This window comes from Amblyraja radiata, chromosome 3 (genome assembly GCF_010909765.2).
Source record: "Amblyraja radiata isolate CabotCenter1 chromosome 3, sAmbRad1.1.pri, whole genome shotgun sequence".
Classification (NCBI taxonomy): domain Eukaryota; kingdom Metazoa; phylum Chordata; class Chondrichthyes; order Rajiformes; family Rajidae; genus Amblyraja; species Amblyraja radiata.
Window position 1 is genome coordinate 40,905,793 of NC_045958.1, and position 27,715 is coordinate 40,933,507.

General features: G+C 42.4%; 1 protein-coding gene across 1 annotated transcript; it reads right to left on the reverse strand.

Annotated features, from left to right (window-relative positions):
• Positions 1-294: 294 nt before the first annotated feature.
• LOC116970948 lies at positions 295-25,000 on the reverse strand. Its single transcript, XM_033017678.1, has 5 exons — positions 24,916-25,000; positions 22,932-23,006; positions 8,166-8,709; positions 4,124-4,300; positions 295-442 (listed from the first exon to the last, which is right to left on the reverse strand). The coding sequence occupies exons 2-5, from the start codon at positions 22,995-22,997 to the stop codon at positions 354-356; spliced, it is 876 nt and encodes a 291-aa protein (XP_032873569.1). The 5' UTR covers positions 22,998-23,006; positions 24,916-25,000; the 3' UTR covers positions 295-353.
• Between the last annotated feature and the right edge of the window lie 2,715 nt (positions 25,001-27,715).

Genomic DNA, 27,715 nt, shown 5'->3' on the forward strand with positions numbered 1-27,715 from the left:
CTGGCGGGACAGGATCGAGGGCTCGGTTTAGTCCAGGGGTCGGCAGCCTTTTTTGCATAGGGGCCAGGACCCTCCCGGACTAGCTGCAGTTCCCAGGTCGCCTGTGAGCCCCGGGTGTAACTGTAGTTCCACTGTCCGGTCCCGGCGGCCGCTCGCAGCTACCCGAGCTACTGAGTGAGTTTTTTAATGTGAATATCTCATAACCACACTTTCGTGGGTTAACAGCATCAATCCACACAATTTTAAATAATTCTACATCAAAATTCATAAAAAAGGATAACACTTTTTATTTCTGTCATTTATGGTAAGATTTATATACTTTACATTGTTTTATGTGTAGATATACACGGTGTTCAGAAAAAGACGGCAGTTCTTTGCCAAGTACTCCGTAGTTCGGTGTAGGAGATCTTGTCAACGAGTATTCTGGACCCACTGTCGACATCTGAAATTACAGTAAAATATCATATAGAATTAACTTATAAGAACAAATTTGGTTATAACTACATACCTGCAGAATGGATGATATGTCACTTAAATGCAATTGTTTTCAGGGGAGGGGAGAGACATGTATATTGAAGATGCATTTTTCATCTAATAGGTCAATTTATCTTAAATGTAGAAGAGCTTACACTACCATGCATGCCTTACAACAAGAACAAAACCAAAAATGTACAGCAGTGTAAAAATTGATTCCTTTATTATTGTTACTGACCAATTATTATTGTTAGTGACGGCAGCCTCTGCCTACAGCCCGTTTGATTTTCAATCTTTTTTTTTAAATTTTAGTCAGTTTAAAGTCTGTTTTAGGGGGGATCTTTGACTTTTCTATGTGGGGGAGGGGGGCAGGGTTAGGGGGAAACTGTTTCCCAGTCGCTTCCTTGCGGGGACGCGACTATTTCTCCAAGTCGCGTCCTCGCCCCCCTCCTCGCGGCCTACCACCTGGATCGGAACGGCCTTTCCTGCCGGGGACCAGGAACCGGACCAGAGTTACAACAGCGGCGGTGCGGCACTGGATTCACCGTGGAGCGGGCGATGCCTACCTGGATTGCCGTTTGGAGCTCCGGAGCGTTGGGCCGCTGCTCCAAGATCGTGGAGTTGCGGTTTGGGAGAGCTTCCAATGCGGGCGGCGCTGACCGTCATCGCGGAGTCCTGGAGCCCTTTGCCGGGGGCCGCCAGCGTTGGATCTCCGCCCCAGTGCAGCCAGCGGACTTTGGGAGCCACGGACTCCGGTAGGAGGTGGCCGACTCGGATGTCCAGGCCACTGAGGAGGTCCTCCCAGCCCCGACGTCGGACTTGCATCACCCTGGCGAGCGGGCCTGAACACCGGGCCGCCCGTAGTGGCGACTGCGGAGGGCTCGGGGAGGCCCTAACCACGGGTGAACATTGGGGAACATTAGAGGAAGAGGACTGACTTTGGTGCCTTCCCTCACAGTGGGAAACTTTGATTCTGTTGTGTGGGGATGTTTTATGTTGAACTATATCGTGTGTTGTGTTCTTTATTTTTATTGTATGGCTATATGGTGATTATATTTCACTGTGCCAACTGGTACATGTGACAAATAAATGTATCTTGTATCTTGTTTAAGAATGAACTGCAGATGATGGAAAATCGAAGGTAGACAAAAATGCTGGAGAAATTCTCTAGCATTTTTGTCAACCTTTATTATTGTGGTAAGTCTACATCTATAAAAGAAGACTTTCTAATAACTTGCCCATGTACTAATAAAATGATCATATATAATATACATTGTCGGGATCATAGGAATAGAATTGTATATGTTACAGTCATCATACATTTGGAAGGAAATTAAGCCTTTAATGTGTGCTCCTCGTGGCATGTCGTTGTTCCCTATAACACCATTTATCATGGATTTTAAACACCATTGATCCTTGTACATTGTGTATATTTAACCATTTATCCTGTATAAGCAAACGTAACCCCACTTTTTAAGAAGGGAGGGAGAGAGAAAACGGGGAATTACAGACCAGTTAGTCTAACATCGGTAGTGGGGAAACTGCTAGAGTCAGTTATTAAAGATGGGATAGCAGCACATTTGGAAAGTGGTGAAATCATTGGACAAAGTCAGCATGGATTTACGAAAGGTAAATCATGTCTGACGAATCTTATAGAATTTCTCGAGGATGTAACTAGTAGCGTGGATAGGGGAGAACCAGTGGATGTGGTGTATCTAGACTTCCAGAAGGCTTTCGACAAGGTCCCACATAAGAGATTAGTATACAAACTTAAAGCACACGGCATTGGGGGTTCAGTATTGATGTGGATAGAGAACTGGCTGGCAAACAGGAAGCAAAGAGTAGGAGTAAACGGGTCCTTTTCACAATGGCGGGCAGTGACTAGTGGGGTACCGCAATGCTCAGTGAGGGAATTGAAGGCAATATCTCCAAGTTTGCAGATGACACTAAGCTGGGGGGCAGTGTTAGCTGTGAGGAGGATGCTAGGAGACTGCAAGGTGACTTGGATAGGCTGGGTGAGTGGGCAAATGTTTGGCAGATGCAGTATAATGTGGATAAATGTGAGGTTATCCATTTTGGTGGCAAAAACAGGAAAGCAGACTATTATCTAAATGGTGGCCGATTAGGAAAAGGGGAGATGCAGCGAGACTTGGGTGTCATGGTACACCAGTCATTGAAAGTAGGCATGCAGGTGCAGCAGGCAGTGAAGAAAGCGAATGGTATGTTAGCTTTCATAGCAAAAGGATTTGACTATAGGAGCAGGGAGGTTCTACTGCAGTTGTACAGGGTCTTGGTGAGACCACACCTGGAGTATTGCGTACAGTTTTGGTCTCCAAATCTGAGGAAGGACATTATTGCCATAGAGGGAGTGCAGAGAAGGTTCACCAGACTGATTCCTGGGATGTCAGGACTGTCTTATGAAGAAAGACTGGATAGACTTGGTTTATACTCTCTAGAATTTAGGAGATTGAGAGGGGATCTTATAGAAACTTACAAAATTCTTAAGGGGTTGGACAGGCTAGATGCAGGAAGATTGTTCCTGATGTTGGGGAAGTCCAGGACAAGGGGTCACAGCTTAAGGATAAGGGGGAAATCCTTTAAAACCGAGATGAGAAAAACTTTTTTCACACAGAGAGTGGTGAATCTCTGGAACTCTCTGCCACAGAGGGTAGTTGAGGCCAGTTCATTGGCTATATTTAAGAGGGAGTTAAATGTGGCCCTTGTGGCTAAGGGGATCAGAGGGTATGGAGAGAAGGCAGGTACGGGATACTGAGTTGGATGATCAGCCATGATCATACTGAATGGCGGTGCAGACTCGAAGGGCCGAATGGCCTACTCCTGCACCTAATTTCTATGTTTCTATGTATTTTAAACACCATTTCAAACCGGCTTAAACACAACCGATTCGGGACCTCCACGGCTTGGAGGTCCCGAATCGGCCGCTTCCTACCGGAGACCGGGGCTTCACAATGTTATAGGCCGCGGACCAGCGGTCGGAGCTCTTCTCCGGCGAGGAATCCCAGACTCCGCGAGGAAAAGTGCACGCTGCCCCCGTGACTAGAAGCTCCGCAGACCACAGCTTCAGGATGTTATAGTTCGCGGGCCAGCGATCGGAGCAATTCTTCTGGCGACCCCCGGCTCCGCGATCTGAGCTACAGGAAGAGATTGGGCAGGCTACACAACAGAAAGTAATAATTTTTTTCTTACCTTTTATCTTTAGTGGGGAACCTGAAGAAAGACAGGTCGGGTCGAGCACTTTATAGCAGAACAGCACGCTACAGTTGTAGATGTGGACGCCATGACAGAAGCCGATTAAAAAAACCTCATTTATTTGATTCCCAAAATGGCGCAAAATAAATTACCCATGACGCCCATGACCAACTATAGCTTTTTCGCCTAGTGGTCTATCTTGCTCTAGTATCTTTGCTCAGAACAATGTTTAAAATGCAGTCCTTATCTGGATAGTCCCAGGTTAAAATATTTCATATTGATAATACAGAATATAGGTATGTGAAATGTTCCTTGGGTTAAAATAATTAAAAAATGCAACAGACCTTCAGATTTCCAAAAATCCATAATTTATTGTCCAATCCAAAATTGAAAGATCAGGTCAGACTTGTACTCTAGAACATTTCTATATACTTATTACCTTTACAAATCAATGGAATAGGAAGTTCGCCTTTATCTTGACTTCCTATTGGGATGGGTTGTGCTACACATTTTTGCATTTCCGTTACTACTTTAGGAACTCGCTTGCTCGTAGATCTTTTGCACATCTTCAACTGTAAATCTTTTAGATCGATGAAGGGTTCATGGCGCAGAGCCCCTGAAAATAAACATAAACACCAGAGATTAGGGAATAACTTGGGGAACTTCCTCCATGTATCTTTAAATTGTACGGAATAAAAGTTCAATTGAAAGGCTCCTTGTGTGTTTCCAGCTTTCCTACAATCTTCTGTTGAAGCTATGTCTGCCAATTGGCAAACATACAACTCCAAATGCCACTCAACACTGCCCCTGTCTCCCAGGGGTTCCTAAAGGAAATGCCCAAAGTAGCCCATGATAATTAATTGTTCTGACATGGAATTTCCCAGACCATCTCTGTGTAAGAATAGCTTTAAGTTATAGACTGCACTACTGGCCCTGAGTAAAATGGTGAACCCTATTTGCATATGATTTAAGCCAAAATATCACAACATAGAATTTTGCTTGGTCAGTGCTTCCATGGCAGACAGTTGCTTATTTACAGTCTACATCTTGCATATTAAATAGTTTACCAGAGTTTCCTGCCATAGCACCAATTCACCTCAAATTATGCTCAAATTTATGTATAACAAGATCAATTAGTGTTGCTCCATTTTTTAGATCTTTTAAGGGAAGGGACACTTCTATAATGACTACAGCAGGGCTGCTAACTCTCACGCTTTGAGCATGACACTCACGCATTTCAGCCAATTCTCACGCCCTCACGCTGAAGACAGAATTCTCACGCTGTCTTCAGTCCCTGCACAGCAAAGATCTTTGCTGCACAGTTTGTCTCTTTGCGCCACATGACAGCGATCTGCACGGATTGGGGAAGCGCGTCGGTCCCGGGCAGCGGGTGTCAGCGCTTTTGTGCGCCGTCTGCGAGCGCTGCGCTTCCGGCTCCCGCGGCAACCTCGCTCCCTTGCTCCCTCCCTCCAACTCACACGGCAGCGCCAGCGCCACCAATCCACGCTGAACCGTGCCCGCCAGACTCTCCATTGGGCGGCCGGGGAAAGAGAGGGAGGAGAGAGGGAGGGGAGAAAGAGAGAGAGAGAAAGAAAAAAAGGGAGGGATGGAGGCAAAGAGAGACAGGGGAGGGAATGTAGTAAGGGATTGAAGGAAGGGAAGGAGAAAGGGGAGAAAGAGGAAGCGTGAGGAAAAAGAGGGAGGGTGAGGAAAGAGAGGGAGGGTGAGGAAAGAGGGAGGGAGGAAGGGGAGGAACGAGGGAGGGAGGGGAAGGATGGAGGGGGGGGAAGGAAAGGTGTGTGTGTGTCTGTTTCCCTGTGTGTGTCTCGTGTGTGTGTGTGTGTGCCTCCCTGTGTGTGTGTGCGTGTCTCTGTGTGTGCGTGTCTCTGTGTGTCTCCCTGTGTGTGTGTGTGTGTGTCTCCCCGTGTGTGTGTGTCTGCCCGTGTGTGTGTGTGTCCCTGTGTGTGTGTGTGTGTGTCTGTGTCTCCCTGTGTGTGTGTGTGTGTCCCTGTGTGTGTGTGTGTGTGTGTGTGTCTCCTTGTGTGTGTGTGTGTGTGCCTCCCTGTGTGTGTGTGCGTGTCTCTGTGTGTCTCCCTGTGTGTGTGTGTGTGTGTCTCCCCGTGTGTGTGTGTCTCCCCGTGTGTGTGTGTGTCCCTGTGTGTGTGTGTGTCTGTGTCTCCCTGTGTGTGTGTGTGTGTGTGTGTGTGTGTGTCCCTGTGTGTGTGTGTGTGTGTGTGTCTCCCCGTGTGTGTGTCTGTCTGTCTCCCTGTGCGTGTGTGTGTCTGTCTCCCTGTGTGTGTGTGTGTGTGTGTGTGTGTGCGTCTTCCTTTGTGTATGTGTCTCTCTGTGCATCTGTTGTCACATCCTGGCCTTAGACAGGGCTGCCAACTCTCAATCTTTGAGCGTGAGAGTCATGCTTTCTTTGAGCGTGAGAGTCACGCAGTGCTTCCCCCGCTCCATCGCCGCCACCAGAAGGGCATGCTGGTCGAGATGGACGCGCTGTCGCAGCCGATCCCAAATCGGCTCCAGCTCCAGCCTTGGGCAGCTCTGGGAGGGGGGTGAGTCAGGGTTAGGCATTTTCCTGCCTTAGCCTTCCCCGAGCCTGTCACTGCCCCAGTCCCACTATGGCCGTGACCCCCATTCTGCACACTGGCAGTCAGTGGGGTTCAGTAAACGGGGGAAATCAGAAGAACTGCCCTGACCTATTAATTAGGCTGGTTCAAGAGGACCTCTGCGGCAGTCATTCAAAAAAAACCTCACAATTATATTAATTATATTATTTTTATAAAAGACAATTATATATGATGACAGTCATAGTCACAAATATATATATATATATATATTTATATATATATATATATATATATTTATTTATATATACATATATATATATATATATATATATATATATATATATATATATATATATTTATTTATATATATATATATATATATTTATGAATATGACTGTCATCATATATAATTGTATTCTATAAAAATAATATAATAAATATATATATATATATTCATTATATTATTTTTATATTATATATAGTATAATAATATAGTTTAAAGAGACTGCAACACAGAAATAGGGTCCCCATGGTGTAAAATGGGCATTGGACACTGGATGGCGCTTACTTTTCCGATCTCATTTTCTAATTAGCTTAATTAATTAATGTGCAACTTTTGGCACTGACGAGTTATGACTTCCGTCTCAATTACATTTCATCTAAATCTGTGCAAAATTCCATGTAGTTCCGAGACGTGGGTCACGAAAATGCCACAGCCTAAAGGAAGATAGCAATGTTGGGTCCACTGTTGTTTGTCATGTACATCAATGATCTGGACGATGGTGTGATAAATTGGATTAGTAAGTATGCAGATGATACTAAGATAGGTGGGGTTGCGGGTAATGAAGTAGAGTTTCAAAGTCTACAGAGAGATTTATGCCAGTTGGAAGAGTGGGCTGAAAGATGGCAGATGGAGTTTAATGCTGATAAGTGTGAGGTGCTACATCTTGGCAGGACAAATCAAAATAGGACGTACATGGTAAATGGTAGGGAATTGAAGAATGTAGGTGAACAGAGGGATCTGGGAATAACTGTGCACAGTTCCCTGAAAGTGGAATCTCATGTAGATAGGGTGGTAAAGAAAGCTTTTGGTGTGCTGGCCTTTATAAATCAGAGCATTGAGTATAGAAGTTGGGATGTAATGTTAAAATTGTACAAGGCATTGGTGAGGCCAATTCTGGAGTATGGTGTACAATTTTGGTCGCCTAATTATAGGAAGGATGTCAACAAAATAGAGAGAGTACAGAGGAGATTTACTAGAATGTTGCCTGGGTTTCAGCAACTAAGTTACAGAGAAAGGTTGAACAAGTTAGGGCTTTATTCTTTGGAGCGCAGAAGGTTAAGGGGGGACTTGATAGAGGTTTTTAAAATGATGAGAGGGATAGACAGAGTTGACGTGGAAAAGCTTTTCCCACTGAGAGTAGGGAAGATTCAAACAAGGGGACATGACTTGAGAATTAAGGGACTGAAGTTTAGGGGTAACATGAGGGGGAACTTCTTTACTCAGAGAGTGGTAGCTGTGTGGAATGAGCTTCCAGTGAAGGTGGTGGAGGCAGGTTCGTTTTTATCATTTAAAAATGAATTGGATAGTTATATGGATGGGAAAGGAATGGAGGGTTATGGTCTGAGCGCAGGTATATGGGACTAGGGGAGATTATGTGTTCGGCACGGACTAGAAGGGTCGAGATGGCCTGTTTCCGTGCTGTAATTGTCATATGGTTATATGGTTATATAACTGCAGGATTCAGCAATGTGAAGATTGCAGAAGCTTGGGTTGTTCTCCTTACAATAAAGAAGATTGGATAAAGTTATTCAAACCCATAAATCAGGGAGTTCACATTTTGTCCATTGCATCTGTCTGAAGCTTGATTAATGGGAGGGAGAAAGGAAAATTAATCCTGTGCGTACCTGCTAACGTTGACCGTTGAATGTGTAGACGAAATGGAGCTAATTTGATACTCAAAAAAGGGCTTCGCACTGGCTGTGTTTTGTCAAGAGAGAGTCTTTTTTTCTTCTTTTTTTGTGTAGACGTTGTGAGAGATTTGGGTAAATGTTCATCCAATGGATTCATGAGAGGCATTTTCTTTTGTGGTTTAGTCATCTTATCAAATCGTTGAGCCATATTAGGTTTTGCGATCCAATTACATATCAGCTTTGATCTTCGTGTAGCCTGAGGATTTGTATACATTTTATGTGCGTTCATGTTGCATTCAAAAGTGCTTCGTTGAGGGCACTTTATAAATGTAGTTCTTTTGGATGAGCCAGATCTAATAGTTGTGTTTCCCAGTGATCTTTCATCTTTGACAAGCTGACTCTGATTGGTAGTTTGTTTCTCCGAATTGAGTAACAGAGTCTTCTCTGCTTTTGCTACTCTTCCCACATGTTTCTGTTCACTACCAGGCTTTGATTGTCCTGTAGTTAACCGTTCAATGGCAAGTAATAACTCAGATACCTAAAGAAAACAAATTGGGAAGAATAAACAAGGTTTCCATTAATTGAAATCTTCCAGAGCAACTTTCCTGATAGTGTAATTCACGTTTGCCAACATAATTATCGTGCAATAATTGATTGATATTTTTTAAAGTTATCTGGCAACTATCTCAACTGCAACAAAGGTGAAATTTCATACTAAATGCCTAAGCGTCTGGAAGACATGCACTTGGGTAGTATACACATTATGCATTTTACTCCCAAACTCTAGAATTTGTACCTTAAAACTCATTGATTATTATTCTTCAATGCCCTGCAACCTGCTGCGGATTGATGTTAAATGTTGCTTGATTAAGCTCTTGACTGGAACTAGAGTGCAACATGGTAAAAATGTAATGTTGTTCTTTGCAATATATATATATGATTACACATATCACAATACAACAACAGCCCAGTTCAGTGAGAGCTTTGACTAATATTTTTTTGTGGGGTGCTATGTTAGACATTACCCCTTCACAGCCCTCACATCCACTTAGACATTTCGATTTTATGCAATGTCAACAAAGTGGAGGAAAACACAGGGGCATCTCACCTCTGCACATATTTGGAGTATTTATATCTATCAATGTCAGCATATATGCTCTGATTCTGGATCATATTTTATACTTGGATTTATAAGAATCGCATTAAAAATGTTTGTTCGACATAGTCCATAGTCAAATTCAGTTCCAAGATCAAATTTGGCTAATGCAAATAAAGCTAAAATATCTTGCCTGTAGTAGAAAATAAGCCATTAAATATAGTCCTGAAAATGGCATATTAAGGGGGAAGTAGATATTGGCCTAGAAATCTGTTAATGTCTGAGAAACAATGTGAAGTTAACGTTTGAACCTTGTTAGAATAGCACTGATAAAAATAATAAATCAAATAAATATCTTTCTTTTTTTTTCTTTTTTCTTTTTTTTAAATATTTTTATTAGAAGTAGACATATTATAAAGTATAGTTACATATTATAGTAAAAAGACTTTTCATATACATCACATACATTATTAAAATTTTCAATTATCAATTACTTCTGCTTCTAGTGTTTTTATTTTTTATAGAGAGAGAAAAAAAGGGTAGAAAGTTACAAATTTAAAAAAACAGAAAAACAGAGGAGGTGGAATGGGTTACCTGTAATACGTCAATGGAGATAGGTTCGTAGATTATAAAGTATAGCTTTTCATCTGATCCTGAGTTCAAGTTTCAGTTGGGTCCTCGTGCTGTGCCAATCTATCCCTTCAGATAGTTAATGAATGGAGCCCAGATTTTATCGAAAATATCTTGTTTGTCCATTAAGACAAGTCTAATTCTTTCTAAGTATAGGGTCTCCGACATTTCCGTAATCCACATATTAATTGTGGGGGTTGTAGGGCCTTTCCAAAATTTTAATATTAATTTTTTCCCGATTATTATACTGTAGTCGAGGAAATTTCTTTGGTTTGTTGTGAGTGTTAAACTTTGTTCTGATATTCCAAGTATTATTAATTTTGTGTTTGGGTCCAGTTTTGTATTAATAACTTCAGAAGTTATTTCAAAAATATCAGTCCAGAAATGTTTAACTTTTATACAGTTTGCAAACGTATGTGTTAAATTAGCCTCTAGATGTAGACATTTATCACAAATAGGAGAGATTTGTGGGAAGATTCTATTTAGTTTTATTTTAGAGTATGTCTGGCATTTAATGAACATTGATGTATTTGTTGTAAACTTTCGTCCCACATATCTTTCGTTATAGGGTGACCTATTTCATTTTCCCATTTGTATCTATATGGTTCGGTCGGTGGTACCTCGTTGTTTAGTAGGGTGTTATAAATATAAGCTATTAGTTTTTCAGTATTAGGATGCTTGTTCAAACATTCATCAAGAATTTCTGATTCCCTACTCCTGTAGACTTGTGTATTAGATTTAACATAATCTCTAATTTGTAGATATCTGAAGAAATTATTTGAGTGCAGTCCATAATTCTGTTGTAACTCTTGAAATGAAAGAAAAGTGCCTTTCCCATAAAGATGTCCAATATTTTTGATTCCATAATTTTGCCATTGTGTGAAACCTTTGTCCATAAAGGATGATTTGAATGAAGGATTATTTACAATGGGAAGGCATAGTGGTATATTATTCAATTTTAAATCTTTTTTTATTTGTTTCCAAATTTGTATTCCACTATGTATTATGGGGTTTTCTTTATAGGTTTTTTTGTGCAGTTTTGTGGGGGCAAATATGATCGGACCTATATCAAAAGGTAGACAGTCTTCCTTTTCCATCATTAACCAATCTGGTTGTCGATCCATTTCTTCCAGCCAGAAATTCATGTTTTTAATATGGACTGCCCAAAAATAAAAGAAGAAATTTGGCAAAGCCAAACCTCCATTTATCTTTGACTTACATAAATGTTTTTTACTTATTCTATGATTCTTATAATCCCAGACAAAACTTGTAACAATGGAGTCGACTTTTTTGAAAAAAGTTTTTGGAATATATATCGGAATTAATTGAAATAGGTACAGCAGTTGCGGTAAAAAAATCATTTTTATAGCATTAATTCTCCCAAGCATAGAAATGGGGAGTGTTTTCCAGTATTGAATATTCTTATGTAGTTTATTCAGTAAGGGTGGGAAATTTAGTTTAAATAAAGAGGTATAGTTACATAGATTCCTAAGTATTTAAATTTATCTTTAACTATTTTAAAAGGGGATTGTTGTATTGTATGTAAATTGAATTTTGTTATTGGCATGATTTCACTTTTATTCCAATTAATTCTATATCCCGAAAACTGACCAAATTGAGTTATTAGATTTAATAAGTTTGGAATACTAGTTTCTAACTTTGTAATATATATTAGTACATCATCTGCATATAAGGAAATTTTATTCCTTGTGTCTCTAGTATTGTATCCATATATTCCTGGATGCTTTCTAACGCTTTCTGCTAGGGGTTCGATTGCAAGAGCAAATAATAGTGGGGATAGTGAACATCCTTGTCTACAGCCTCTAGAGAGATTAAATTTAGTTGATAACATTTTGTTTGTTAATATTCTGGCTGTTGGATTAGAATATAACAATTTAACCCATGTACAGTACTTCTCTCCTAGTTGAAATTTTTCCATCACCGAAAATAAATATGGCCATTCTACCTGGTCAAATGCTTTTTCAGCATCTAACGAAATAATTGCTAGATCTGCATTAGGAGTTCTATTGGAGTATATAATATTAAATAATCTTCTCAGATTATAAAATGAATAACGTTTTGGGATAAACCCTGTTTGGTCGGGATGTATTAATTTACTGATCACTAAGCTCAATCTATTAGATAAAATTTTAGTTAATATTTTCTGATCAGTATTTAAGAGGGCTATAGCTCTGTATGAACCTGGGTCTTCAAGATCCTTGTCCGTTTTTGGTATGAGTATGATTGTAGATTCATTTAGAGTTTCTGGGAGTTTCTGTTGAGTGTAGGCGTATTTGTACATTGTCTGTAGGCGTGGGGAAAGCAAATCATATTTTTTTAAATAAAATTCAGAATTTAGACCATCGGGGCCTGCAGCCTTTCCGTTTTTTAAAAATTTGATTGACTCTTCGATGTCTTTTATCGTAATTTCAGCCCATAGTAATTCTCTCTCTTTCTGATCTAGACCCGCAAACTTACAATTCTGTAAAAATGTTTCCATTCCCGTTGGTTGTTCTGTTATTTTAGATGAATACAATTTTTGGTAGTATTGTAGAAATCTATCATTAATATCTTTAGGCAGTGTTAATGTTTCTCCCTTGTCTGTTCTAATTTTGTATATTGTTTTTTCCCCATCCAATTTACGAAGTTGACGCGCTAGTAGTTTTTGTGGTTTATCACCAAATTCAAAATTTAATTGTTTTGTATGTTGATAAAGTTTTATAACTTGGTCTGAATATATCTTGTTTAATTTATATTTCAGTACTGCAATTTTATTGTGTTTTATCGTGGATGGTGCTACTGCATTTTCTGTGTCTAATTGCTTTATTTCCATTTCCAGTTTCTGTTGTTTGGCCCTATTCTCTTTATTAAAAAATGATTGGGAAGAAATTAATGCTCCTCGTACAAATAATAAATCAAATAAATATCTGTCTGCTGTTTGCTAAAATATTAAAGATTTATTTAATATCATATACATTGTGATCATCTATATCTTCAATCTTTAATCAGAATTAAAAAGATTAATTCCTTATTCTAACTTTCCAGTCTTTTAATAAGTGTCATAAAGCAATGTATGATTTTGTGCTTTAGACTACATTTTTCTTTCTTGAGTAATAGTGCCAAATAATACAATGTTTTCCAGAGGAAAATACTAGCTACAAATTAATTTAATATTTCCACATTCCTTTTTCATTTCATGCAAAAGCTGGAACATCTCTCAAATCAGTGTTTACTCTTTTAAACATAGACAGGGACATGCGTGGTCAAATGTTTAAAATTATACATCCCTCTACACCTGGCCAATGCTTCAAAATTTTCATCTTATCATGCATAAATAAGTTTACAGTTATGGAGATCTATCCATATCTTACCAAAATGTCAAAAGCTGACAAAATGGGGTTTTAATGCTTAACTATAATAGAGCCATGCAGCACAGAAAAATGCCCTTCAGCCCAACTCGTTCATGCCAACCAAGTTGCCTACATTTGCCCTATAGCCCTCATGAACCATTCCTATCCATGCACTTCTGCAACCGTCTTTTAAGTGTTACTTTGTAGCATAACATTTTGATTAACTTCCCAAATTGACAATTATTACTTGGTGTTTCTTTATCATGGCAGCACTGCCACTTGAATTGATTTAGCGTTGCTTCAAAATAGCTTTCAGCGTACAAACTTTCTGTAGATAAACTTCATTGGCCTTTGTCTTTACACAGAGCCATAGGAGGAGTAAAACCTCTGGCATTTTCTGTACCTCCAACGGGATCCCACCACTATCCACATCTTCCCATCTCCACCCATTTCCACTTTGCGCAGAAACCGTTCCCTCCGCAACTCCCTGGTCACAACTCGTCCCTTCTCATACAAATCACCCCCTCCCCAACTACTTTCTCCTGCAACTGCAGGAGATGCAACACCTGTCCCTATACCTCCCCCCTCGACTCTGTCCAAGGACCCAACAGTGTTTTCAGGTGAGGCAGAGGTTCACTTGAAACTCCTCCAACCTCATCTACTGTATCCGCTGTTCCAGGTGTGGACGCCTGTATATTGGCGAGACCAAACGCAGGCTCGGCGATCGTTTCGCTGAACACCTACACTCAGTCTGCCGAAACCTACCTAATCTCCCAGTTGCTAAACACTTTAACTCCCCCTCCCATTCCCACACTGACCTTTTTGTGCTGGACCTCCTTTTACAGAGTGAGGCCCAGCTTAAATTGGAGGAACAGCACCTCATATTTCGCCTGGGCAACATACACCCCAGCGGTTTGAACATTGACCTCTCTAACTTCAAGTAACCCTTGCTTTCCCGCTCTCGCCATCCCCTCCACCTTCCCAGTTCTCCGACCAGTCTTACCATCTTCGACTACATTTTATCTCTGTTTTGTTGGTACCTTCTCTCAACTATGATCTATTCTACATTTTCCTTGATCTCCATTCCCTTTGTGCTGTTTTCACACCTTTCACTTCCTTATCTATACACTTCCTTATCTATGTACCTCCCACTCACCCGACATCAGTCTGAAGAAGGGTCTCGACCCGAAATGTCACCCATTCCTTCTCTCCAGAGGTGCTGGCTGTCCTGCTGAGTTACTCCAGCATTTTGTGTCTATCTATAGAAGAAGTTGAATTACATCCCAAGGCTTGTAAAGACACAAATTGCTGGAGTAATTCAGTGGGTCGGGCAGAATCCCTGGTGAACATGGATAGCTGATAGGTAGATGAATTGGGCACATGTAAGTAGAACTTGCTTAGTTTGGCAATATTTTCGAGTCGGACCAAAGGGTGTTTGCATGGGGGTTCCATTACTCTTTGACTAGCTTTGTAGATCAGTTTTTCTCCTCTTCACCGGATGGGGTGGTGACTCCTTCCTGAGAGGATGTTCCAGGTATGTATAATTTGTGCATTATATTGTGGGTAATGACCTGGAATTTTTTTGTGTAAGTGCTGCTTAGTAGGTCTCATCTAAACCTGGTTTTTACCTGGGGCAATCAAATATTGCAAATTGTGTTTCCAACGAGCATTAAAGCCCTTATCTGGAAACACAAATAATTGAATATTTATTTCAGATATACAGTGCCCTCCATAATGTTTGGGACAAAGACCCATCATTTATTTATTTGCCTGTGTACTCCACAATTTGAGATTTGTAATAGAAAAAAAAATCACATGTGGTTAAAAAGTACATTGTCAGATTTTATAATGCCTCCTTAATGTAGGTAGAGAGCTCTCAGCAACTAGTCTTTCCCGCAGTCTTTCCATCACCTTTGAAAACTTTTATTTCTGTTTATCAACATGAGGACCAAAGTTGTGCCAAGAAAGTCAAAGAAGCCATTATGAGACTGAGAAAAAAGAATAAAACTGTTAGAGACATCAGCCAAACCTTAGGCTTACCAAAATCAACTGTTTGGAACATCATTAAGAAGAAAGAGAGCACTGGTGAGCTTTGTAATCACAAAGGGACTGACAGGCCAAGGAAGACCTCCACAGCTGATGACAGAAGAATTCTCTATATAATAAAGAAAAATCCCCAAACACCTGTCCAACAGATCAGAAACACTCTTCAGGAGTCAGGTGTGGATTTATCAATGACCACTGTCCACAGAAGACTTCATGAATATGGATACAGAGGTTACACTGCAAGATGCAAACCACTGGTTAGCCGCAAAAAATGAATGAATGAATGAGTGAATAAGTTGATTGGCCAAGTATGTACACATACAAGGAATTGGTGATCCGCTCACAAATAATAACACGACATACAGTAACAATTAAGAATTAAACATTAATAATAAAACATTATAGTTTAAACATGTGAATTAAATAAAATATCAAAGCAAAAGGAGGCTACAGACTTTTGTTTATTGAGTAGAGCTATTGCTCATGGATAAAAGTTATTTTTATGTCTGGCTGTGGCGGCTTTGACAGACCGGAGTCGCCTTCCAGAGGAAAGTGCTTCAAAGAGTTTGTGGCCAAGGTGAAATGGGTCAGAGGTGATCTTACCCGCTCACTTCCTGGCCCTTGCAGTGTACAGTTTGTCAATGGAGGGAAGTGTGCAGCCAATAACCTTCTCAGTTGATCGGATGATTCACTGCAGCCTCCGGATGTTGTGCTTGCTGGCTGAGCTAAACCAGGCCGTAATGGAGAAGGCGAGGACAGAGTTTACGATGGCAGTATAAAATTGGACCATCATTGCCTGTGGCAGATTGTGTTTCCTCAGCTGCCGTAAGAAGTACATCCTCTGTTGGGCCTTTTTGACTGTGGAGTCAATGGTGGCCCCCCATTTCAGGTCCTTGGAGATGATGGTTCCAAGGAACTTAAAAGACTCCACAGATGTGATGTTGTTGATGGTGTGGGGGGGGGGGGGGGGGGGGGGGGAGGGAAGGGCGAGATCTCCTAAAGTCTACTGTTAATTCCACTATCTTAAAAGCTCCAGGTTGTTACGAAGGCACCAGGACGCCAGCTGTGTCACTTCCTGTCTGTAGGCAGATTCCTCCCCATCTTGGATCAGTCCAATCAGGGTTGTGTCATCCGCAAACTTGAGAAGCTTGACAGAGGAGTCTGTGGAGGTACTGTTGTTGGTGTAGAGAGAATACGCAGCCCTGCGGTGCTCCTATGCTGAGGGTCCAAGATGTGCTTTCCCAGCCTTGCATGCTGCTTCCTGTCTATCAGGAAATTGGTGATCCACCGACAGAGGGGATCAGGCACAGTCAACTTGGAGAGTTTGGAGTGTAGTAGCTCTGCCACAATGGTGTTGAATGCAGAGCTAAAATCAACAAACAAAATCCTTGCATAGGTCCCCTGGCGGTCTAGGTGCTGGAGGATGAAGTGCAGGCCTAGGTTGATTTATGCAAACTGCGAGGGTCCAGCAGGGGATTTGTGATATTTTTTAGCTGGGCCAGCACAAGTCTTTCAAGGGTCTTCATGACTACAGAGGTCAGTGCAACAGCCCTGTAATCATTAAGACCAGTAATCTTTGTCTTTTTGGGTACAGGGACAATAGTGGAGACTTTACCAGTTGTATGGCACAGAGCCTGAGGGTAAAGGGGGAAACATTGTCTGGTCCTGGAGATTTCTGGCTTTGCCGTCTTCTGAATAGCCTCTCCAACTCAATTTCTATTGTTGGTGATGGAGAAGTGGCCAGACTGATGTTGGGCAGCAAGGAGGGGGTGGGTAGTGGATGAGGGCCCAATCTTTGCAGACTGGGGCCAGGCTGTGAATAGGTGTGAGTGTTGGTTGGGGAGGGGGGAGGGGGTACCAGAGTTAAGTTTCTGTTTATCAAACCTGCAGTAGAACTCCTTCAAGTCGTTGGTCAACTGACGATTGTCCAAGGAGCGGGGGAGCTGATGATTTCTTGCAAGCCCTTCCAAACTGAAAAAGAGTCCTTAGCTGAGAACTTGCTCCTCAACTTCTCAGAGTACCTTTCCTTGGCAGGCCTGATTCCTCTTCGAGCTTGAAAACTGAAGGGGACTAGCCCCTAAAACAAGCAACAGCTAAAGATGGCTGCAATACAGGCCTGGCAGAGCATCACACGAGAAGACACCCAGCAGCTGGTGATGTCCATGAATTGCAGACTTCAAGCAGTCATTGCATGCAAAGGTTATGCAACAAAATACTAAACATCACTACTTTAATTTACATTGCTGTGTCCCAAACATTATGGTGCCCTGAAATGGGGGGGGGGGGGGGGGGGGGTGAAACCAAAATGTATAAAAATGGCCTTTAGCAAAATCTGACTGTGCACTTTAACCACATGTGATTTTTTCAATTGCAAATCTCAAATTGTGGACTACAGAGGCAAATAAATAAATGATGGGTCTTTGGCCGAAACATTATGGAGGGCACTGTATGGCTTAGCCACACATTTTTGTTTATACACACCTAAAATGTTGGTGAGTTGTAATGAGTGTGCTATTGTCATCAGCTGTACAATGGAAGCAATAAGCAAAGCATAATACCAACACATTTCTAGGCCAGAATTCTTTAACTAATTAGATGGGCGGATAATCTTTTTCGCAATTTTACCTATTTGATTGTTATTCAACAAGGCAATACTTGGTGTCTGAATGCACCATTTACATTAACTGGTGTTGTGTTGGTCATTTTGAAAGTTGCTGTGAAACTAGTTTCCCCGGGTAATATTGACTCTTCCCACGTTACAACACAACTGATGCAAGTCTGCTGTTAGAGACAGGGTTATAAGTTTGGCATAGTTAGTATGCAGGGTTTGAAATTAGCGGTTGCCCGGTTGCCAATGGCAACCTACAGTCCCGCCGGGCAACCTAAAAGCCATGCCATTTTGCCCGGCTTGGCAAGCACCCGGGACATCTATCGTTTAAATCGGAGTGGGCCCCCTCTCTATCTCTCTCTGTCACTCTCTGTCTCCACCCGCCACGCGTATCCGTGTCCGTGTCGGGGTCTCGGGCCGGCGCGGCAAGCCGCCTTACACATGCGCACTGCCGCGGCCTGCACATCCTCCCCCTCCACATGCGCACAACCACGGCCAGCACCAAATATCAGTCTGAAGAAGGGTTTCGGCCCGAAACGTCACCTATTTCCTTCGCTCCATAGATGCTGCTGCACCCGCTGAGTTTCTCCAGCATTTTTGTGTACCAAATATCCTATAGCGAGAATCTTTGGCCAGCACATCATCGGCCGTGGTTGTGCGCATGTGCCGCCCTGCACATGCGCACTGCCACGGCAACTGGTCGGCGTCGGCCACTTTCTCCCTCCCTTTGCATTGTGGGAGATCTAGCCGCCATTGCTGTCTGGTTGCCGCCTCACCGCGACCGCTGAAAACCAACGCAGAATCACTCCCTGGAGCTGGAGTAACTCCCTGGAGTAACTCTTGCTTCTTGGTTACCTGGTCCTCCAAAAATATTCGAGATGGAATTTAAACTTGAGTGGGCCACCAAACTCTGAAAAATACAGCCGATTGCATTTTATCTATTTATTGTGTATATATATATGTATGGTCTATGGTATATAGACACACTGAACTTTTATCTCCTGTTCTGTATTATGTTTACATATTCTGTTGTGCTGCAGCAAGCAAGAATTTAATTGTCCTATCTGGGACACATGACAATAAAACTCTCTTGAATCTTGACTTGGACTTAAACAAAAAAGGGTTCTTGGGGGAAAAAAAGAGGTGCCTTAAATTTAGTTGTGTCTGGATGGTTACCTATGGTAGAGTGAAGATGCTTTAATTGTGCAGGGGAACTCCGTGGAGCAGCCAGCATCTCTGGATATAAGAAATTGGGTGACGTTTCAGGAAGAGATCCTTCTTTAGATTTCCTCTGGTTTTAGTGTTTTTAGTTTAATTTAAAGATACAGCATGGAAACAGGCCCTTCGGCTCACCGAGTCCACGCCGACCACCGATCACCCGTACACTAGTTCTATCCCACACATTAGCGACGCGAGTCAAGAGTGTTTTATTCTCTCACGTCCCAGTTAGAACAATGAAATCCTTACTTGCAGCAGCACAACAATGTTATAAATGAGAAAACAAAACAGTGTACATTTATATATGAATATATAACTATACACACACACACACACAGAATTTTCCTCCTGGGATTAATAAAGCTCTATCGTATAGTATTGTGTGTGTAGGAAGGAACTGCAGATGCGGGTTTAAACTGAAGATAGACAAAAAAAGCTGGAGTAACTCAACAGGTCAGACAGAATCTCTGGACAAAAGGAAAATATTACGTTTTGGGTTGGGTCTGAAAAAGGTTCCTGCACACCTTTGGAATGTGGAAGGAAACAAGAGCACTCGGAGAAAACCCATGCGATCAAAGGGAAAAGGAGCAAACTCCCTACAGACAGCACCCATATTCATGACCAATTCCGGGGTCTCTGGCAATTTTAGGCAGCAACTTTATGGCCAATGTACTGCTCCATAGTCTTGAACTGAATTAAAACATACAGTAGCTGTAAAGGGGGACATAGCATCACTTAGAGATTTAAGACTGAAAATGGATAGTTTCTTTTCTTTTAGTAACCAAAGTTATCAACGTTTCATTTTTTGTGTGTTGGAAAATAAAATATAGTGGCACAGCTGGTGGGCTTGCTGCCTCACACACCAGAGATTTGTGTTCGATCCTGTCCTCGGGCACTGTCTGTGTTGAATTTGCACATTCTCCCTGCAAGCTTGTGGGTTTCCTCCCACATCCCAAAGACGCATTGGCTTTGTAGGTTACCTTATCTCTGTACAATTGCCCCTAATGTGTAGGGAGTGGGTGAGGAAAGTTGGCTAACAGATCTTTTGTGAATGGGTAGACAAAAATGCTGGAGAAACTCAGCGGGTGAGGTAGCATCTATGGAGTGAAGGAAATAGGTGGCGTTTCGGGACGAGACCCTTCTTCAGACTGATGTGAGGGTGTGGGGTGGAGGGGGGGGAGAAGGGGCGGGAAGAAGAAAGGAAGAGGCGGAGACAGTGGGCTGAGAGAGAGCTGGGAAGCAGAGGAGAAAGGAGGGACTACTTGAAATTGGAGGTCAATGTCCATACCGCTGGGGTGTAAACTGCCCAAGCGAAATATGAGGTGCTGCCCCTCTAATTTACGGTGGGCCTCACTCTGGCCATTGAGGAGGCACAGGACAGAGTTGAAGTGCTGAGCCACCGGGAGATCAGGTTGGTTATTGCGAACTGAGCTGAGGTGTTGGGCAAAGCAATTGCCAAGCCTACGCTTGGTGACACCAATGTAGGGCAGCTAACACCTAGAGCAGCAGATGCAATAGATGAGGTTGGAGGAGGTGCAGGTGAACCTCTGCTGCACCTGGAAAGACTGCTTGGGTCCTTGAATGGAGTCAAGGGAGGAGGTAAAGCGACAAGTGTAGCATTTCCTGCAGTTGCAAGGGAAAGTGCCAGGAGAGGGGGTGATTTGGGTGGGAAGGGACAAATTGACCAGGGAGTTACGGAGGGAGCGGTCTCTGCGGCTAGCCGACAGGGGAGGAGATGGGAAGATGTGGCCAGTGGTCGGATCCCGTTGGTAGACAAACTGGAAAAAATCAGCGGGTGAGGCAGCATCTTTGGAGCGAAGGAATAGGCGACGCTTTGGGTAGAGACCCTTCTTCAGACTGATGTCAGGGGTGGGGGGGTGGGGGGCGAGTAAAAGAAAGGAACAGGCAGAGACAGTAGGCTGTGGGAGAGCTGGGAATGGGAGGGGAAGGAGGGAGAATGCAAGGACTACCTGAAATTGTAGAAGCCAATTTTCATACGACTGGGGTGTAAACTACCCAAGCGAAATATGTGGTGCTGCTCCTCCAATTTGTGGTGGACAGAAAGGTCAGATTCGGAATGGGAGGGGTAGTTGAAGTGCTGAACCACCGGGAGATGAGGTTAGTTATTGCGAACTGAATAGAGGTGTTGTGTGAAGCGATTGCCAAGCCTGCGCTTGATCTCACCGAGGTTGATCATACGCTGAATAATCCAACCAGATTTTTGTTTGGAAGTGGAAAGAGAATAATAGAAATTGCATTAATTGCAACATGTAAAAAGAGATGAGATACTGTATTGTAATTTTGCCGCATGTCATTGTGGCATATATCTGTGGTATTATCTGAATGGTGGCCGATTAGGAAAAGGGGAGACCCAACGAGACCTGGGTATCATGGTACACCAGTCATTGAAAATAGGCAGGTACACAAAAATGCTGGAGAAACTCAGCGGGTGCAGCAGCATCTATGGAGCCAAGGAAATAGGTGACGTTTCGGGCCGAAACCCTTCTTCAGACTGAAAGTAGGCATGCAGGTGCAGCAGGCAGTGAAGAAAGCGAATGGTATGTTAGCATTCATAGCAAAAGCATTTGAGTATAAGAGCAGGGAGGTTCTACTGCAGTTGTACAGGGTCTTGGTGAGACCACACAGTTTAGGTCTCCTAATCTGAGGAAAGACATTCTTGACATAGAGGAAGTACAGAGAAGGTTCACCAGACTGATTCCTGGGATGGCAGGACTTTCATATGAAGAAAGACTGGATAGACTCGGCTTGTACTCGTTGGAATTTAGAAGATTGAGGGGGGGGGATCTTATAAAAAATAACAAAATTCTTAAGGGGTTGGACAGGCTAGATGCAGGAAGATTATTCCCGATGTTGGGGAAGTCCAGAACAAGGGGTCACAGTTTAAGGATAAGGGGGAAGTCTTTTAGGACCGAGGTGAGAAAATCATTTTTTACACAGAGAGTGGTGAATGTGTGGAATTCTCTGCCACAGAAGGTAGTTGAGGTCAGTTCATTGGCTATATTTAAGAGGGAGTTAGATGTGGCCCTTGTGGCTGAAGGGATCAGGGGGTATGGAGAGAAGGCAGGTACAGGATACTGAGTTGGATGATCAGCCATGATCATATTGAATGGCTGTGCAGGCTCTAAGGGCCGAATGGCCTACTCCTGCACCTATTTTCTATGTTTCTATCATGTTTTGATTGGTGAATGTTTAGTTTGTGACTTTATTTGAAGCACAAATAATATGTGAATGCTTCATTGACCATAATTCCGACTGGTAATTATGCACTTCGTCCGAGCACATTATCACTCGTGACATGCAAGCCGTCTTAAATGACCACCTAAACTGTCATTTGCCAACCTAAAAAGCTTCCGAGGTTGCCCGGCTGGCAACAAGGAAAAAAAGCCCTGCTATCATAGGCATATGCATACTAAAGGCATGTCCTACTGTACGAGGTAATTCAAGAGTTCTCCCGAGTTTCCCCTGATTCGAACTCGGAATATTACGGTAATAGCCATTCGTAGGTCCTCGGGGCTCTTGTGGACAATTTTCACAGTGCTGAAAAAACGTCACAGTTTTTCACAAGTTACCGCGTTTCCCGAGTACCTGCCATTAGCATTACGAGCCGCTACGAGACAACCACGTACTTACCACAAGTTTGTTTTTTGTTTTTTAAACTCGGGAGTGCTCTTGAATTACCTCGTACAGTGGGACAGGCCCTTAAGCTTGTCATAATCTTATACTATGCACAAACAATAAGTTCACGTTACATTAATATATTAATTTACGACCTTTCCTATTAATTTTCTTACCCTAAAAGAGGAATATTCAGTTTCTGTATTTTCTTTGTTGCACTCTTCCTCTTCATTTCCCTTCATTTCAAAATTCTGCAAGTATTCAGTGCTTGATAAATGATTAGCAGTACTTCTTTCAGCAAGCTAACAAAATAAGTGTGACAGGAAGGCTTATTGAAAAATTGTATACAGTATTACTTCTACAGAAGCGCCGTAGAAAGCATTTTATCAGGATGCATCACAGCATGGTTTGGGAACAGGTCCATCCAAGACCGCAAAAGATTGCAGAGAATTGTGGACGCATTCCAGATCATCACACAAAACAACCTCCTTTCCATTGACTCAATTTGCACTGCATGGTGCCTTGGCAAGGCTAACAGCATAATCAAGGATGAGTCTCTGTCCGGTCACTCCTCTTAAGAGTTATACAAAAGTGGGAAAGCACACACCTCCAGATTCAGGGACCGTTTCTTCCCAGCTGTTATTAGGCAACTGAAACAACCTATCAACAACTAGAGAGTGGTCCTGTGCTACAATCTACCTCGGACTAACATTAATTGTACATTATCTTGCACTAAACGTTATTCCCTTTATCATGTTTAAGAAGGAACTGCAGATGCTGGAAAATCGAAGGTACACAAAAAAGACTGAAGAAGGGTTTCGGCCCGAAACGTTGCCTATTTCCTTCGCTCCACAGATGCTGCTGCACCCGCTGAGTTTCTCCACCATTCCCTTTATCTGTGGATGGCTCGATTGTAATCATGTATTGTCTTTCCACTGACTGGTTAGCATGCAAAAGCTTTTCACTGTACCTTGGTACGGGTGACAATAAACTGAACTAAATACTTTTAATAATTGAATTATACATTTTACATGTACTGTAAATGATATGCGATTTAGCTATTTTCTAAACAATACAAATAAAAGCTTTTATTTCCACATTGGTTTATTGCTAAAGACGGCAAATGACAAATAAAAAACGAGGTCAGATTTATAGTACAAAATTATCTGAATTGGGACATTACTCAAAAATTAATTTTAACCAATGTGAATAATTGTAATTGTAGAATAGGACTAGAACAAGTGCAGACCCGTTGGGTCTGCTCCCCCAACGCAAGATTACACCACTCACCTGTTCCCCCAATGCAAGCCACTCCTCCTCTTCAATCTGTAGAGAGGGGGGGGGGGAGGGCACAGGGGGAGGACCAAGCGTGGGCAAGTGGGACTAGTGTAGCTGGGACATGTTGGCTGGTGTGGTCAAGTTGGCCTGAAGTGCCCATTTCCACACTGTATCACTCTACGATGCTATGTTACATTATTCCTTGATCTGTTTACATATCAACAGGAACCAGAAATGTTCACCATGGGATGGAGAAAGAGGCTTACCGAGGAGCCAGGCATCAGAAGCGGTGTTTGGTCAGATGACGAGGGAGGGTTGAGGGTTAGCCAGATAATAAATGCAATGACTGGTTAAAGAAAGGATAGTCAGGAGGCGTGGCTGAGTACAACCCTGAAATTATAGGGAGTGTATATGCAGAATTATCTTGTATGGAGTTGAAGAATTGTGTATCATTCTTTTGAACTTTTCCAACTATGATGTAGCATAATTGATCAGAAAGGTCGACCCTGTTCCTCTGGGGAAGGACTACTGCTGCTGACCTACCTGGTCAGGGCATTCCAGGGTTTAGATATGTTATAAATTATATTAGATCGACCTCTTCCCTCAGATTAATGCTATCTGCTTTGTTTTGCTTTAAATAGTTTGAATTGTGAGGAATATGAAAATCTTCTCTACCAGTGTTTTGTTTAATTGAGTTAGGAGGTGCTAACATTCTATAAGCAGAAGATAAATTCGAGAGGCTTGTAAAGAGGGGTGTGGAATACTGTAGAAAGATGTACACGCGGAAGACAAAGGCGACAACAAGCTGAACATTCAGGAATAAATGGTAAACCATATTCTTCGGCACACGATTTCACAATACACCTTAAATTCCCGTCTTACCGGCTTCTGTTCGTCTCTCCAGCCAAAGAGACGACAATTGTCCTTCCGGGTAGGGGAGCGCTGGTCCAATCAACGTCACAAATCCCGTCACAAAGCAATACCTGTCACAAAGCAAGTCAGCCTTGGCATCCCCCCCCCCCCTCTCTCTCCCCCCTCTCTCGCCCCCCTCTCCTCCCCTCCTCTCCTCCCCCTCCCTCCCTCCACCGAGCGCTGTGTGTTCTCCAGATACCAGCCGCGGGTTCCTGCTTGCGGTTACTATTCAGTTACATCACCTTCATTGCAGAGGGAGTAGTTATGAATAGCCTTCTGCAACGTGGTCTTTTCCCCACGATTATGGGGTTGCAATTCAATGATTCATTGAAGGGAAATTACTCTAATCAATTTCAGTGGCGGCAATTATTCGGAATTTGACCGATAATCCTTTGTTGATCGCCTCGTTAGAAATTCTGCACGGGACGCTAGACTTTTCAACAGCTGCAGTCTCGTAAAAAATAATTGAAGAACGCTCCAATTAGTCGTATTTGCTAATATAGATATTACGTTAAATTGGAAATTGTTAAAATAAAATTGCCATATTTTTAAATTGTGCCGTGTTAGATTAATTGATAAATCGATGTGTTATAATTGTATTCATTAATTGTAATTGTACAAGATTTCGTTTCAAAGGATACATGGAAAAATGTAAAAATCAAAGCACTGACATTGGGGAACATTTGTCCAGCCTGAAGTTCTGAAATTGACTCTTTAAAGGGAGATGCAATCGAACTGAGCCCAGCAGGAAATGTGCTGAAAGGTAAAGCAAAAAATCGCTTAAAAAAGATCCATAAAGGTCACACAAATGCCTGGAGGGGTGCTGGAACATCAAGTGCATGCCAGCGCAGAGCTGACGGAATTTATATTATAAAAGGGCGCAGCGGTCGAGTCGATGCCTACCTAGGTTCGATCCCAACTACGCTCTGTAGGAGTTTATATTTTTTTACATTTTTACATGTTTCTGTGAGATATATTGTTTGTGCTCACAATCACTACTCAGAGACTAAATCGTGGAAACAAGAAATGCTTTATTTGCGAGTCTGCAGAATCGGGTGCCTCTCCAAGTTGAGACACACCGAGCTAAGGAAAAACGTCTATTTTTACACAATTCAGTATGCAGTCTTTATTGATCGGACGCCTCCCCTTCTGACCCCTTCCAATCAGGGTACCGAGGTTCACAATCTTCCAACCCTCCCCTCCGCGCGTCATCAATCATTCCCTCTCCTCCCACATCATACATCGCATGTACATTTAAATTAGGTTCTTTGTCATGAGGGGCGTAAAGTTAATATTCATTTAACCTTTTAAGCATGCACAGTATCTGTTGGCCTAACCCACTTAATTGCCTTTGACCTAAAGAATAGCTTCTGTGTTGTCAGCTACATTCCTTACCTCATCTTGTTATTCTACAATGTTATCAACAGCTCTGAAGGTCTGACTGTTTGTTCGAATCACAAGGTTGGTGATTCCAGCTACTCGGCCCATCACAAAGTCGGTGACTTCAATCACTCGGCCCCTCGCAATGATGGTGGTTTAATCATCTTATCCCTCACATTTCCTTTGAAACGACATCTTTTACGCTTGATCCCCGCCGTGACCGCATGAGTTTTCTCCAAGATCTCCGGTTTCCTCCCACACTCCAAAGACGTACAGGTTTGTAGGCTGATTGGCTAATATTGGTATCATTGTAAATGTTCCCCTAGTGTGTGTAGGATAGTTAATGTGAGGGGATCGCTGGTCGGTGTGGACTCGGTGGACCGATGGGCCTGTTTCCGCGCTTTATCTCTACCCAGTACACCTATCATTGCTCGAATAATGCCCACAAACTTTCACCACGTGAAACTTTCATCACCAGAAAGTGAAGAGGATTTGGTGTAAACAAAATACCTGACCTCTTAATTTTTGATTTACAATTTTGCAGTTTTATTTATTAACATATGTGTCGTGGAGCTTTTGGTGTGAGGATAACGAAATGGCTTCGATCTCTGAGATGATCGAATAAGTTCTTCGTGATGTAGATGGGTTCGTAATATAAGTTTCTGGTGATGAAAGTTTCACGTGGTGAAAGTTTGTGGGCATTATTCGAGCAATGTTAGGTGGACTGGGTACACAAAAGACTGCAGATGATGTAACCTGGAACAAACAAAAAACAAACTGCCTGGGCGGGAACCCAGCGAGTCAGCTGCGTATGGAAATTAACAGTAATCGTTTCGGGTCGAGGTCCTTTGAACTGGACGAGTGATGGAAATTATAGACAGTGCAAAGAGGAAAAGGGAGAGGGTGAAGTCGATATTCATTACTAGGTGGATGCAGGTGAGAGGGGCGTTGGTTGATGTAGTCAGGTGGGAGAGAAAGGAGTTGAAATAACCGAAGCAGGATTATGATAGGAGGAATGAGGAAAATTGGATTGACAGAAATATCAGTAAAGAACATTCTAGAGTGTGGAGGGAAAGGAAAAGGAATAAAGTTGTTGTTTGATTTCTTGAGGGCCTCTGGGCTTATAAAAAGGATCTAATATAAAGACATGAGTACTGTGGAATGAAGCCAGAAGGTGGTAGCAATGCAACATTGCGGATGCCGGCTGCCGTAAAACTCCAAAGAAGAAGAAGAAGAAGAATGATAGGAGGAAGTAACCAGGTGGACTATGGGGTGGGCATATAAACAGAGTAGGGGGAAGGGACTGGTCAAACAGAATGTGAGAGTAACAGATAGATGCCAGTGTGTGGGAAGGAACTGCAGATGCTGGTTTACACCGAAGATAGGCACA